The 16,305-nt window shown below is 41.6% G+C and overlaps 1 protein-coding gene across 6 annotated transcripts in view; it reads left to right on the top strand.

Moving 5' to 3' along the window:
• Window positions 1-16,305, top strand: part of TNIK (TRAF2 and NCK interacting kinase) — a 365,479-nt gene that overhangs the window by 269,231 nt on the left and 79,943 nt on the right. For 4 of the 6 annotated variants that reach the window (XM_058188107.1, XM_058188111.1, XM_058188110.1 and 1 more), the window contains exons 13-14: window positions 9,462-9,572; window positions 15,885-16,076. In XM_058188107.1, the coding sequence (XP_058044090.1) occupies window positions 9,462-9,572; window positions 15,885-16,076 (303 nt within the window). Of the gene's footprint in view, window positions 1-9,461; window positions 9,573-13,425; window positions 13,513-15,884; window positions 16,077-16,305 lie in introns of all 6 variants that reach the window. The other 2 variants (XM_058188113.1, XM_058188108.1) reach the window with 2 other exon arrangements.

The raw sequence follows: 16,305 nt of genomic DNA, 5'->3' as shown, positions 1-16,305 counted from the left end.
AGGTAGTCCTCCACTTACAACACTTCATTTAGTGACTGTTCGAAGTTACGGCAGGACTGAAACAAGTGACTTATGATCATTTTTCACACTTACAGCCGCTGCGGCATCCCCACGGTCACGTGATCAGTTACAATACCCCAGAGTCATGTGATCCCTTTTTGTGACCATCTGACAAGGAAAGCTAATGGGGAAGCCAGATTCGCTTAACACTTAACATGTGCAATGGTACAAGTGCAATGATACACTTACCAGCTGTGCCAAGAAAGGTTGTAAAATAGGGCAAAAATCACTTAACTGTTTTGCTTAGCAACAGAAATTTTGGACTCCATCGTAGTCGTAAGTCGAGGACTACCTGTATAGCCCTAAGTAAGCATGCCAAGAAATGAGCAGGCTGTATAAAACAAACAGGTTACAGGTTACATGCAGTGATCATACACACAATGTGAATGAGTCATAAGGGTTCGTGCATATGGTTTCTTATTATTTAATCTTACTTACCATTCAGTTTTTACGTCTCTGTCCTAATCTTTGGAATCTTTTCTTCATCATTTCCAGAAGTGACATAGCTCGTTTAAAAAGGCACACAAAAACGTGTTGATTTATCTATAAGCCGTGGAAGAAAATCAGCATTATTTTGGTTAGCAGTCAGCCTACTGTGACCTGGTGCATCAAAGTTAAAAAGAAACGTTTGGTTCTGATTTTCCACACCAGATGAACATATCAAAATTGAGTTCAGCATTTTGAAAAAGCCAAAGAGTTTATTTATATTTTATGCTGCAAATGTGCTCTTCGGCATGATGTTCGTTGCTTCAGTTTGCTGAGCAGCTGAGACCAAAGAGGCATTAAGGAAACTTTTACTCCAATTGAGCTTCCTCTGGTGAGGTTTGAATTACAGTTCCCAATATTCCCAGCATTTTAGATCACCTGTGACCCCCCCCCCCCAAGAGATAGTAGAGAAGCTGGCTTTGCTACTTTATTTTCTTTTGTATAGATAAAGTAGTAAAACGACAGTTGTTACCATTGTTAATATAACACAGTCTAATTCTTGAATTAATCCATTGTACTGTCAATTTGTTAAATAGGGTCAGGAGGCACACAATATTCACTTCAAAATATCTCACTGAGGTTCGTTTGTTATATGAATGCATTTGCTAGATTTCCTTGGTCAACCATGTTGTGCCTATATCATTATGCATTAAGAGTGGAAAAAGCTTCCTTTTGAGTGTTCTGAAGGCTGCATTACACAGAGACAGCATGACGTATCGCATAGCATCTGGATATCTAAATGTTTAGTGCAGCAATCATCTTTCTAACAGCAACTTTCAAGGTGTTTTCGTCTTTCAATGCAAGATGCTAGTTATAATCTATAAAGACCTACACGGCATTGGGCCAGGCAACTTACAGAATTGGCTTCATCCCATCCCATTGTCCTGTCCCATCCGGTCAAGCAGGGAGGCTATGTTGCAGACCCTGTCAGTTAAAGAACTCCAACTGGCTGTCGTGTCCCACTCCTCCGCTGACGGCCGGGTCAGGGATATCCGAATCAGGCGTGCCTCTGCAGCTCTGCCAAAGTCCTAGCAAAGTTATCAAGGCAGGCAGGAGACCAGAAAGTGACTTCAGCAAGATAAGGTAGACTTTGCCTGACTCAAAGAATGCCAGAAAGCAGATCCTTATATAGGCCATGGGGTGTGGCTCCATGACTCAGCACTTATCCAGGCCTGCCCCTCCCTTCCTCCTGTTGCCGCCGCCTATCAATTCTCCTGAAGCGAGGGTCACTCCAGTCTGCAGCTGTTGGTAATTGACCTTCCTCAGGCTCACATGCTTTGGAGGAGGGGGAGGGGTCTAGTGCTCCGTTTGCCTGGGCATGGAGCCAGAGCTGGGGGCTGGAGGCACTTCTTCCTCCTCGGCCTGTCGGCATGGAGCCAGGGCTGGGGCCGGGAGGCATGCTAGGACATTCCTCAGCGTTCGGAAGCAGATAAGACGGGCCCAGCTGCGGGGAAAGCAGACAAGACACAACATTGGCAGGGTCTAGGAGCCGTTGCCTCCGCTCTATAGAATATTCTTGTCCTGGAGTTGAGGCAAGCCTTTACTCTCCTGGCCAGATCCAAAAACATGGATCTGCAGCCTGGCATGGGAAGCCCATAGGAGGACACAGTCCTGGGGTTGGTTGATACCATGAAAGCCCTTCTTTTGCCTTTGTCAACTAATTTTTAATAGGGTTTACTTATTCTTGCCTGCTGATTTATATATTTTTAAAAATTCTTAGTTTTAAAATTTCAATTCAAACATTTTAATTTTTATATACTGCTTTTATCTTTTGATGTTTTATTGTACACTGCCCAGAGACCCTTTTTGAAAAATATGGGCAGTTCAGACATGATAGCCAGCTAGATAGATAGAAAGATAGATTAGCTAGATAGATATAGATATAAATATAGGCATAGACATAAACTGATATAGACGGACAGATCTTCCCTTAGGTGTAACTGCCAATAGTCAGTCATAGAGGGGACAACTTAGATATCCAATAGACATTTCCCAGATAGCTAAGCAAGTTGTATAAAGAGGCTTTCAGCTAGAGCAGGGGTTGGCAACCTTAAACCCTCAAAGAGCCACAACGGTCCTAACCGGAAGCCCCCCGTTCAATTCTGGAGCCGAACAGAAGTCCGGTTCCCCCACCATAGAGTCTCCTCCAAGTGCGGTGTCCTTTTTCCTCTACCTGTCCTAACCAAAAGCCCTATCAATTGTGGAGCCAACCGGAAAACCCGCCCCTTGCCATAGAGCCTCCTCTTGGCACGCCATGCTTTCCTCCCCCCTCGGGTAACTGGAAGCTCCTCTCAAAATTGTGGTGCTGACCAGCAACATCCCGCAGCAGAGGGATGAAAGAGCCACATGCAGCTCCAGAGCCACAAGTTACTGACCCCTGGGCTAGAGCTAAACTCAGGTGGAAGACAATGGCAAGCCATTTCCTTATTTTTGAGAAGAAACTTCATGGATATGTCTAAACAATATAGTGAGGAGCTGAACACAATTTAAGAGTCTATCTACTTGATTGTAGCTGCATCCTGCAATTTGTTTTTTAGATGCCATAAAACAAAATAAAATGAACTAACAGAGATAGTTGGTTGATTAGGACCTGTGTTCTCTTTTTTTTCCAGTGCAGTGTTTCTTGAAGTTTCACATTTGCATTTCCTCCCCTGAGTAATATCTCACACAGCGTAAATAGCTATAACAGTGGAAAATAAATCCAGGAATAATTTACATCTAGGAGGGGATTATGTGCAGCATGGATGGTGAAAAAGTAAAATAAAGCAAGTGTAGGCATATTCTAGTATTAAGATTAATAATTCATATTAGTAAAATATATCTTAGTAGCATTTATACCATTAGTCAGTAATGCTTCCAATGAGGCTTGAAATTCATTAATAGAAGTCCCCAGAAAAAGCATTAAGATTTGTCTATGGTTTACTTTTCACACTATTGCTATCGTCTGATAAAGGCTATAGTTTCTTTTAGATCGGTTGCGAAACTGCGATCTGTGAATCCCTGTTGATCTGCTACTGTGGGCACCAAAAACTTTATGGCATGTATGTACATTTAACAAAATATTAGCAATTTCAGTTCTGTTTGAAAAAGTAATTTTATTTTATTTTATTTAAATTGGGAGTCCCACGTGAATGAGTAGGACCCATCTGGATCCTTAAGCAGTGTTCTTGATCTGTTAAGTGATGTGTAAGTCCTCAAACTTTCAATGATTATGTAGTTGTATAGAAGGTTTGGAGACCATTGTTTTAGATAGAGATTGTGTATGTGTGCGCTTTTTCCCCCCATTGATATCTATGATACAGGTATGAACTGCAGTTAGAGAGTTCATTGCCCTGAATTCTGTAGCTGCATTTAGTCGGCATTTACAACACACTTAATCCAGTTGCTGCATAAAGAAGAGTGGGACAACCTATTTTTTAAAGCAGAGGTCTCCAACCATGGCAACTTTAAGACTTGGGGACTTCAACTCCCAGAGTTCCTCAGCCAGCTTTGTTGCGGAGTTGAAGTCCCCAAGTCTTAAAGTTGCCAAGGTTGGAGACCCCTCCTCTAAAGCACCTCAGGGCAAGACAAGAACTTATGTGTGGAAGATCATTAAAGAGAGATCCAATATAGAACTAAAGTGAAAATCCTGACAGAACAATTAATCAGTGGAACAGCTTACCTCTGGAAGTTGTAGGTGCTCCATCAATAGAGATCTTCAAGAGACTGGACAGTCATTTGTCCGGAATAATATAGGGACTAGAAGACTTCCAAGGTCCCTTTCAACCCTATTATTTTGTGTTCTATATTTTGGTTTGTTGTTATTATATTGACTGCCATTGTTACATTTGTTTACCACTTTGACTGACTAAATAGTTTATAAATTCAACAGTAAATATGAACATCCAACCTAGGAACTGTACCTCAATTTCTTTTATTTATTTTTATTTATTAAATTTATATGCCTCCCATCTTCCCAATAAGGTGGCTCTGGGCACCTTAATATAGTGGTATCTTGGCACTCATCATGAATTGGTTCCGTGAGACACGATGAGTACCAAAAACCATGAGTACCAAACAGGTTTTTTCCCATAAAGAATAATGTAGTGAGTCACAAGGTAACTGACATTGAAAAGTTGTAGCTTGTGCATTGAGTACCAAAGAAACGATGAGTACCGGGACAAAACGTTCACGTCAAAATGCACCGAGTACAAAATTTGCTGAGTTTTAATGCAGTTGAGTACCGAGATACTATTGTGCAACCAACAACAATATTGCTACTTGCCCACAGATTTTGATGGGAATATGGAAAATGGAGGAGGAGGGAAGAATAAATCTCATATCCTGAATTGCGGCTTTTTGACTAGCAACAGCAGAAGATCATCCGGCTTTCAGTAGAAGCACTGTTGCTTTTCACCATTTAAAAACAACAAATCGGAACGGCTTCCAACTTCTGATAGCGAGATGGATGATAAGGAAAGGGTTACACTCCCCTTTGCAGCTTTTTATAAACGAAAATGGGGTGGGGTGGGGTGGGGAAGCCATTTGAGAGCTGCATCCCTGGGCTGCTTTATAAAGGAATATATGTCGCATTTTATAAAGGCAAGGGCATTAACATGTTCAGGATGTGATTGGGGAATTACACGTTAGCCAAAATAGCAGAGAGCCAAATCCAGTCAGTTGTCTTGCTTGCATGTGTCGAATGCCGGCCAGCCTGCTTTAATGACACAATTACTGAAGGTTTTTTTTTACACATCTTCATTTTTCTTTCAAGGCACACCGAGCCAATTGTAGACACATCTCATCCATAGCTACAATCAATACTGAGTACGCCTCGCACCGCAGACCCGAGTGGCATGTAATTATGAGGCTGTATTGATTTTCCCCACAAAGGGGCTGCTAACACAGAAAAAGCAGCTTGACTTTCAAATGACTAGGCTGACAGCCTTTTTTTTTTTTTTATTTGTCCTAAAGAAAATTAACACGGTTTGGTGAAAGGCCCAAGTCCCGCCCTGGGCACAGTGGCAGACAGTTTCAGGAGGTTCTCTTTCTCCCTGGTTATAAAACCCGGTCGTCCCAGATTATTCCAAATTTAAGTCTTCTCCGGTTCCTCCAATGTAGAATAAGAAAGATGAGATGGTGAAATCATAGACTGATTGCATATTAGCTCTTATAGAAAAAATAGGGCTTTAAAGCTCCTCCTTCTCCAGGTGGCAATAATAACCTGGGAGAGCCCTGCCATGAATTTTGTAATTAATGTCAGCCTTACCCTTCCACCTACATTTTGGGAATAATAAATGCAATGTTGTAAAAAGTACGAGACAATCTATGCAATGAGAATCATAATGAGTGCCATAGATCATGAAGCTCTTCCCGTGTCCTTCACTCTGTACCCACCACGGGTTTTGTCATTGTTGAGGGGTTCCTTAGTGCTCTCTGAGTTTGCTTGTTTTCTTGCAGAGGTTTCATGACCCAAACCAGGAAATATCATCACTGCTAGTCTAGTGCTAGTCTACTAGCACTGATGATGTTACCTAGTTTGGGTAACGAAACGTCTGCAAGAAAACAAGCAAGCTCAGAGAGCACCAAGGACCCCTCGTGTCAACCCTGAGCTAGAAATATTCTTTATTTGTTGTTGTCACTGACTAAATTGTGCACAACCTCATGGACCACAGCTTGCCAGACCATTTTGTCCTCCACTTTCTACCAGAGTTCATCCAAAGCCATGTTCGTTGCATCTATGACACTATCTAGCCATCTCATCCTCTGCCATTCCCTTGTCCTTTTGCCTTCAATCTTTTTTTTCCTCCAATATTCTTTTCCAGTGATTGGTCTCCAGAGTATTTGAGCTTCAGTATCTGTCCTTCCAAAAAATAGTCAAATTGATTTCCTTTAGGTTTGACTGATTTGATCTCCTTGCAGTCCAAATGGCTCTCCAAGAGTCTTCTCCAACATCACAATTTGAAAGCATCAGTTCTTTAGCATATATAGCATTCCTTATGGTCCAGCCCTCACAGCCATACATACTGGGAAAACCATAGCTTTGACTCACTGCGGTAGAACTCCTGCCTGTAATCTCCCAATGAACAAGTGAGATTCCATGAGCTGGTAAGAATGCCTCCAACATGACCAAAACTTTGAGAGGCTACAACTATTTTTTTTCCTGAAGTATTTGGAGAAGGCATATTTAGAGAACAAACCCTGGGTGCCAGTGGTGGGTTTCAAATTTTTTTACTACCGGTTCTGTGGGTGTGGCTTGGTGGGTGTGGCATGGCTTGATGGGCGTGGCTTGGTGGGTGTGGCAGGAGAAGGTTACTGCAAAGTCACCATTTCCTCCCGATCAGCTGGGACACAGGAGGCAGAGAATAGATGGGGGTGGGGCCAGTCAGAATTTTTACTACCGGTTCTCCGAACTACTCAAAATTTCTGCTACTGGTTCTCCAGGACTGGTCAGAACCTGCTGAAACCCACCTCTGCTGGGTGCTCATGGACATTATTGCTGAACTTAAGAACAAATTTGATTGCACTGGTTTTATATTCTTTTTTGTTGTTATTTTTAAATTATATCTTAATTTCTAAATAAAGAATGAGCTGTTGGGGTTAGGGGAAATTAAACTTTACTATTGTCCATATATTGGTATAAAGAATAGCATATTGCTCATCGTAAGGCAGGACTTCTTATGTAAAAGATATCCTTCAACTGAATCTGAGGACATGTGGGTCAAGATTGTTTAATTTCAGTGCTTCTCCCAGCTCTCTACCACCCGGGTGTTTCAGATGATTTCCATATAATAGGCTTCCTTGAGATTGTATGATGCATTCTCTGTCTCCTTGATCAGATTTCCCCCTGACATTATAATTATAAGAACAAACATGATTATTATAGCCATCAGATACAGCAGAAAGGATATTCATTGTTGCTGGCTTGCTTTAAAGTATATGCCTTGTTACGCACACAAGATTCATGATCTTGTTGGATATAGATTCTGTTGGTTCTACCACATTATCTTTAACTTTGGGGACATGGAGGACCATCAAATAGTGGATGTTCGATATAATACAGATAGTCCTTGTTAGATACCATGTTTCCCAAAAATAGGACATGTCCCGAAAATAAGGCCAAACCAGATTTTTGGGTTGGGCGTAAATATATGCCCTCCCCTGAAAATAAGCCATAGTTATGGGGTAAGTGTGGCCAGCACAGGAGGCAGCCCTTCCCTTCCCCGGTCACCTCAGGGCTTCTCGGCCCCTTAATCGGATCAGCTGAGCCGCTGAGGCTGCCATTCACAGCTGATTCGTGGGTGCCTGTTGTGTCTTGCCCGCCCTCAGAGCAGCCGGGGCCTTCTTACCTGCTCCCGCACACTGAGGAATGTATGCCTCCCGGTCCCAGTCCTGGCTCCATGCCCACACAAACTGCAGAAGGAGAATCTCCCTGCCCCAGCCCTGACTCCATGCCCAGGCAAACGGAGCAGCTAGACCCCTCCCCCTCCTCCACAGCAGGTGAGCCTGAGGAGGGTTTATTACCAACAGCTGATTGGTGTGACCCTCGCATCAGAAGATTGGAGAGGCGGAGGCTGCAGAGGGAAGGGAGGGGCAGGCCTTAATGAGTGCTGAGTCATGGAGCCACACCCCATGGCCTATATAAAGGATCTACTTTCTGGCAGTCTCTGAGTCAGGCAAAAGTCAAACTTATCTTGCTGAAGTCACTTACTGGTCTCCTGCCTGCTCTGAGGACTTTGCTAGGACTTTGGGCAGAGCTGCAGAGGCACGCCTGATTCGGATTTCCCGGACCCAGCCGTCAGCGGAGGAGTGGGACACGACAGTGCCAAAAATGGGTTGCACGGAGCTAGCGATAGGTGGCAGTGATGATGGGTGGTAACGGCGATGATCCCCGCAGCCTGGAACAGCTGGTAGGCGATATTCCGTGAGGCAGATCCAACCGCCAATCAGCTGCTCGTGCTAAATCAGGCAGTGCTGAAGCTGACCAGCTGTTTCCTGCAAGGAGGCAAATTGCTGGGAGGCAGAGGCCGAAGAGTGGGGGCCAGCAAGTGTGCGGGGCTTCAGCAACTTTCACTGTATAAGACACGCACAGACATTTCCACCCACTTTTGAGAGTGGAGAAGTGCATCTTATACATTGAAAAATATGGTAGATTAATTTAATCTCAGAAAGATTGCTCTTAGCATGGGATCCAATAATGCAAGTTTCCATCAAGTCAGAGAGAAACTAAATCTTGTTGTGACATATGTTCAACTTCTTTAATATGTGACATTGAGTTCTCTTAGAACCTCGATCCATTTGTTTGGTAGCCAGATGATGACCAAAACTGTTTCAAAAGTATTTCCTTATGCTGAAATCCACTCCATTATTGCTACAGCTAAAATACACCTATTCTTTGATGATGATGATGATGATGATGATGATGATGATGATGATGATGATGATGATTATTTAGATTTTTAGATTTAGATTGAGAGAGCAGGCTGATAGCAGGATTGAGATAGCAGGATCAAATATATGTTTTCCAGTAATGGTTTCAATTTTGGTTGCTACAGGTTTGCTCCTGGGAGCGTGCGCGCTCACCCGTGACGCTTCTGCACATGTGCAGAGACATCCAGGCAGGTGGACTCCCACCGTCGCTGCTACCAGTTCGATCGTTCCGGGGCGAACCGGTAGCAACCCATCACTGATGTTTTCCTCAGAAATAATTCTCAGATGGTTAACTTGGCTGGAATTCAGGAAATTTGTGGTCTCAGTGCATATGGAGGATTTTTGATAGCAAGGCTGCTTAGTTGCCAGTTAGCATGTTTACCTTTAGCCAAAAATTATTTTTCCACTTTCTTTCTGCTCTGTAGCATTTTTGGTTTTCAAAACCAACAAGAATTATGTGATTTTCCTAGTTGACTTTAATAATATATGCCTGCCTTTCTTTATAGCAGCAAAGGAGAGAGAAGGAGCTAAGAAAACAACAAGAGAGAGAGCAACGGCGGCATTATGAAGAACAACTGCGGCGAGAAGAGGAAAGGAGACGGGCTGAACATGAGCAGGTGACGAGCTTCAGATCCAAATGATTGTATTTTTTTTACAATGCATGCTACTTTCTAAGTGTCAAACTCACACCTGCCACTCAAAAAGGAAGTTCAGTGTGACCCAACTTCTTCATATTGTATAGAATAGAATAGCATAGCATAGCATAGCATAGCATAGCATAGCATAGCATAGCATAGCATAGCATAGCATAGCATAGAATAGAATAGAATAGAATAGAATAGAATAGAATAGAATAGAATAGAATAGAATAGAATAGAATAGAATTTTTATTGGCCAAGTGTGATTGGACACACAAGGAATTTGTCTTGGTGCATATGCTCTCAGTGTACATAAAAGAAAAGATACCTTAATCAAGGTACAATACTTACAACACTTAATGATGGTCATAGGGTACAAATTTAACACTTAATGATACAATACTTAATGATAGTCATAGGGTACAAATAAGCAATCAGGAAACAATCAATATCAATATAAATCATAAGGATTACCAGCAACAAAGTTACAGTCATACAGTCATAAGTGGAAGGAGATGGATGATGAGAACGATGAGAAGATTAATAGTAGTGCAGATTTAGTAAATAGTTTGACAGTGTTGAGGGAATAATTTGTTTAGCAGAGTGATGGCCTTCGGGAAAAAACTGTTCTTGTGTCTAGTTGTTCTGGTGTGCAGTGCTCTATAGCGTCATTTTGAGGGTAGGACTTGAAACAGTTTATGTCCAGGATGTGAGGGATCTGTAAATATTTTCATGGCCCTCTTCTTGATTCATGCAGTATACAGGTCCTCAGTGGAAGGCTGGTTGGTAGCAATTATTTTTTCTGCAGTTCTAATTATCCTCTGAAGTCTGTGTCTGTCTTGTCGGGTTGCAGAACTGGATCAGCAGTTCCTTGGAGATGTTGTCGTTGGACTGAGAGGCCCAATTTAATAGCAATAGCACTTAGACTTATATACTGCTCCTTAGTGCTTTATAGCCCTCTCTAAGCAGTTTACAGGGTCCACATATTGCCCCCAACATGCTGGGTCCCCATTTTACCCACCTCAGAAGGATGGAAGGCTGAGTCAACCTTGAGCCAGTGAGACTCGAATTGCCAAACTGTTGGCAGCTGGCAGTCAGCAGAAGTAGCCTGCAGTACTGCATTCTAACCACTGCGCCACCACGTCTCATTCATTCCTATTATTGAATGAATATACATTCTGTTGCCCTCCACAATGTGGCTTTAGGGGTCTGTAGGTTTTGATGTAGTGCTTAAAAGTAACTGGCTAGAAACAGGAAGATTCAACTCTAGGAAGAAGGCAGTGGCAACCACTTCCCAAAAAAATATTACTAAGAAAGCTGCATGGGTTTGTCCAGCAGTCAACAGAATCCAGACTGACTCAAACACATGCATGTGCCCCGACACACACACAGACACAGATTGAATGCAAGTAATCCACAACTTTCCTCCATTCATTTAGTAACCGTTAGAAGTTACACCACACTGAAAAAAGTGACTTACAGCCAGTCCTTGCGCTTACCATCGTCACACCATCCTCTTGGTCACATGATCAAAACTTGGCTGCTTGGCAACTGGCATGTATTTATAACGGTTGCAGGATCCCAGGGCCATATACTTGTCATTTGTAACCTTCCCAGCCAGCTTCTGACATAAACAGTCAATGGGGAAACTGGATTCACTTAACGACCGCATGATTCACTTTAACAACCGCAATAAATCACTTACCAACTGTGGCAAAAAAAAAGTCATAAAATCAGGGGCTGCTCACTTAATACACCGCCCTGAGTCCTTCGGGAGAAGGGCGGTATAAAAATCGAAATAAATAAATAAATAAATAAGCACCTTGCTTAGCAACGGAAATGCCAGTCCCAATTGTCATAAGTCGAATACATACCTAAGTGCAGTACAGCAGTAGAGTTTTGACATGTAAACCTACCTGCGAATTGGGAACATCAACTGAGCCTTTCTTAAAGTTTGGCACGTGGCAGGACAGGATGCATTTACTGTAATGAGCATACCTTCCTCATAAAATTACACCCAGCGGCAACCCCCTGCTCACTTCTGAGAAAGTTTCATTGAATGTAACAGAATCTAATTCTCAAGATCCATTTCCTGGATCTTGGTTCCTGCTGTTTTTCAGTTCTTCCTGCAGCGTTAGTTTTGTGTGCAGACATGTTCCTGATTCATCTTCAGGTAAAAGGGGGAGTGAGAGGGGGGATTCAAAACAGTTCTCTGCTTGAAATGCTTGAGAGTTTCTGCTGTTTAGAGTAGGTGATTCTGGACTAGGTGGAGATTGTGTAGCTGTAAATATAGTAGGGACTATAAGGGCTCAGTGGCTAAGACGTGGTGGCAGTTCGGCAGTTTGAATCCCTAATGCCACGTAATGGGGTGAGCTCCCAGTACTTGTCCCAGCTTCTGCCAACCTAGCAGTTTGACAGCACGTAAAAGATGCAAGTAGAAAAATAGGGACCACCTTTGGTGGGAAGGTAACAGCGTTCTGTGCGTCTTTGGCGTTTAGTCATGCCAGCCACATGACCATGGAGACGTCTTCGGACAGCGCTGGCTCTTCAGCTTTGAAACAGAGATGAGCACCGCCCTCTAGAGTTGGGAACGACTAGCACATATGTGCAAGGTGAATCTTTACCTTTACCTTAAATATAGTAGAATATAGTATAGTATTTCCAATATAGTGTAAATTTAGATTTTTATTTTGGAAGGGCAGTCACTTTTATTAGCACACTCCTTACCCTTAGTCTGTAGTTACTTTTCTCCACCTCAACTAAATGCAGGTGCTCCACGACCACAATTGCGCCCAAAATTTCTGTTGCTAAGTGAGTGAATTTTGCCCCATTTTATGACCTTTCTTGCCCCAAGTTTTAAGTGAATCCCTGCAGTTGTAAGTTAATAACATAATCTGGCTTCCCCATTGACTTTGTTCGTCAGAAGGTCACACAACCCCAGGACACTGCAACTGTCATAAATATGAGTCGATTGCCAAATGTCTGAATTTTGATCACATATCCATGAGGATGCTACAATCATCGTAAGTGTGAAAAATGGTCATAAGTCCCTTTTTTTCAGAGCTGTTGTAACTTCAAATGGTCACTAAACGAACTGTTGCACGTCGACGGCTACCTTTATTTGGTTGTTCTAAGATTTGTCTGCAACTCTCATCGCAGTTTAATAAGCCCTTACAGGTAGTCCTTCTTTAATGATCACAGTTAAGACCTGCAATTTGGTTGTTAAGTGAAGTGGGTTGCTAAATGAAAATCACATGACCACAACTTTGCTTATGATTTTACTTCAGCTTTCTTCTGCTTTACTGTATCAGAAAGATATGACATCAGTCAAGTGAACTCACATGGTTTCTGGAATTCAACTCATGAGGAAGCTGAGTAAAAGGGCAACCCTTATAACCCTTTTTTGCATTCCTTCCCTTTGGTATGCTTACCTGTGCACTGGGATAATGAGCAAGAAAAGAATTAATGTTTGCATTTACATTCATTCGAGAGAAAGGGATTACAAGAGAGTACACAGGCACACAATGGGGGATATACAGCATTTCACAGCCATAGTATATTTATGCACTATTCAGTATTAAATGAAACAATGTTCTGTTATTTTCTCAGCAACAGTTTTTGCAGCTTGTGTAGTATTTAGCCAAATGCATTGCACTGTATTTCTATTTTCTCCTTTTGCTCCCACCCTCCTCTATCAAGCAACAATCTTTAACGGTTATGTGATTTTTTTCTCTCTCTCTCCTCCTCCTCCTACAATCACCTTTTTTGCCTTTGAAATTATGGTTCTCCCTTTTCTCTCCTTTTTCTGCTTCCTGCTTCCCACCATCTCCAGGAATACATCAGGCGACAGTTAGAGGAAGAACAGAGGCAGTTAGAGATCCTGCAGCAGCAGTTACTGCAGGAACAAGCTCTACTTCTGGTAATGGGAAGGCAGGATCCATCTTACGTCCGTTCTCCCATCCTTTCTGTCTGTAGCAAAACAGCATGCTAGCAGCCTTTATTGGGTTGCCACCTTTCCCCCCATTTTTTATACTTGAAAGTATTAAAATGTTGGTCAATTTGGCATTTATTAACATTTCTGGAATCTGCAAAGCATGGGGGTGGAAGGCCACTAAGATTGGATTTTACTTATTGTGCAGTATGATTTGCTTTTAATCAGGACACTGATTCAGTTGCAAATTGTTTGCAATTTATTTTGAATAGGAAAGAGAAAGCAAGAGCTCATAAGACAGCAGCTGGTCAGCTTTTGGCCACTGAATTAACTGGGATCACAGTCCAAGCATTCATAAAAAGACCCCCTAAGCTTTTGCAGAGGCTATTGGAAAAGTCCCCAAATCTTTCAAGATTAATGCAGGATAGTTGTGGTTTTAATGTGGAATTTGGACAATTGATTTCTTGGGCGATCCAATGAGCATCCTAGTGCTTTGTGTGTTGCATTGCCAATCCCTGCTCTAAGCCTTAAGTAACATTTTATTGAATATTTCATTACATCTTCCAATAACATTTTCTTTTTCCAAATTTAGCTCCCCGTGGACTAAATTTCTACCAAGAACAAAACATAGACATCCTTCGACACAATTTTAGTCTAGTTTATTTGTTTGTTTGTTTGTTTTACTGTTTCACCTTCTTCATCCAAGAGGTGCTTTAAACTTACGGAGAAAGAGAGTTTCAGGCACAACCTACAGCTGAAAATAGCTATAGTCATCCTGGAGCATATATGCCAATTAAATGTAATCCTTAAATAACAAAAGTTTCTAAGTCCAATTATTTGGCTAGAGAAGAATTTCTGAAAAATAAGCACAATCTAAAATCCTGATTTTGGGAGACCCTTCCAATGCCAATAAGCGGCACTGGTCTCTATTTGTGGCCTGAAAGTAATAGTGAGGTGTTAATGGGGCCTACCAAAGAAAGGAGAAGGAAATAAAGACCAGAAAACAACAAGAATCGGAAAAAGTGTTCGTAAACAAAGAGGCGTGGGTGGGGGGAAAGTGGCAATCCTAAAAGGCTAAGTAATATGGAAAGCCATACTGGGGAGAAGATGGTGTGCTAAGGCCCAACTTTATCTCCAGAGTAGAAGATAGCATGCTGCATTAGTTTCTTTCTGAATGCAATCCTACCAAGAACTCTGAATGTTTGTGTTGCCTTTTTGTTAATAATTGGGGATGCAGTTGGAGGGAGAGTTCCTTGCTTGCTCATTTATCTCTGTATGTCTCCATTCTCCACTCATTACTGAGAATTAAGTGAAACCTCCTAGAGATATATCCTACAATATAATATCCACACACCTTCTAACTTCTCTAATTTATGCAATCTGGTGACATGTTGCTTTTTATAGGCTGCTTTCTTTACGTTCATGCTAGAAGTCCTATATATCACTGCATTTTGCGCTCCTTAAAGTTAAGTAGACAAATACACAAACTTTCCCTTGTACCTTCTTTGTCCCTTCAAAGATGCATCTTGTCAGTATTCAGGATATGTAATTTAGGGGTTGTTGTTTTTTAACCAGTATTGCATTAATTAGTAATATTTGAATTTTATTCCCTTGTTAACAATAGAACAAGCAAAAAAAAAAGCCCTTCTGTATAACGATTTCTGCTACTGTCAGCCATTTTGATAATTCTGCAGTTAAAATAAAAATGCAATTTATTAGATTTAACAATAAATGCCTTTCAGATTTAATGTTTTCTTTGTGTCAATGATGGCATCTGAACTTATTATTATACTTATCTGATAGATACTAGTACTGTATATCCATATTCTAAATAAGCATAATTTTAAGGACCCTTTAAACACAGTCTTAATTTATTTCATCCTGTTTTAAACTGACACAGTCACAGAAATACTGCACATTAAACTTTGTGGAGGTTGTTTACCCCCTTTGAAAGTCACTTTATATGTAAAGCCTAAAATGAGATTGAATAGAGATTGAATTGCTTCCCATTCAAATCGATCAAATAAATACCTCTTTGTGATGGATGTTAAGATTTGGTAATGAAATTGATTAGAAATGGGCAATGAGTATGTATATGCAGAATAAATGGAGCTGACAGCTTAAATTGCTCTTTGGTAAAGGCCTGGCCAAAAATTCACATTAGCCGAACACAACAAATTTCGGAATCCATACAAATCACAATCACTGCATCCTTTAATGTTAAGTTTTTATTAGTAAACATTTTCCTTTTAGACATGGCTGTTCCCTCACAATAGCATTCTGACAATGGGAGCATATCCCACAATGTCATACTCTTCTCTGGCTTTGTTAATTTTTGTGTGGTGCACATGTCTTGGTAGGAATACAAGCGCAAGCAGTTGGAGGAACAACGGCAAGCGGAGAGGCTACAGCGACAACTGCAACAAGAACGAGACTATCTAGTTTCTTTACAGCAGCAACAGCGACAGGAACAGAGACCAACCGAGAAGAAGCCTCTTTATCATTACAAGGAGGGGATGAACGCCACTGAGAAGCCAGCTTGGGCAAAGGAGGTAGGCCTGATCACATTTTATCTTGGAATAGGTATACAAACCAGTTTCGTCAAAATTGAATTTGCACACATTTTCAGCCTCCTGCCCACATCCAGAACTCTTTGGCGTTAATTCTTCATTATATTGGGTTATTTGGCCCAATAACCTCATCTTCCCTTTGATATAATCAGGTCCTTGTATCCAAACCAAAGCTAGATTGATTGAGGTTCCCTTACAATTCTGAAATTCC

Source organism: Ahaetulla prasina, chromosome 6 (assembly GCF_028640845.1).
Source record: "Ahaetulla prasina isolate Xishuangbanna chromosome 6, ASM2864084v1, whole genome shotgun sequence".
Classification (NCBI taxonomy): Eukaryota; Metazoa; Chordata; class Lepidosauria; order Squamata; family Colubridae; genus Ahaetulla; species Ahaetulla prasina.
The sequence above is the reverse complement of the archived record's forward strand: the minus strand, read 5'-3'. Positions and strand labels throughout refer to the sequence as shown.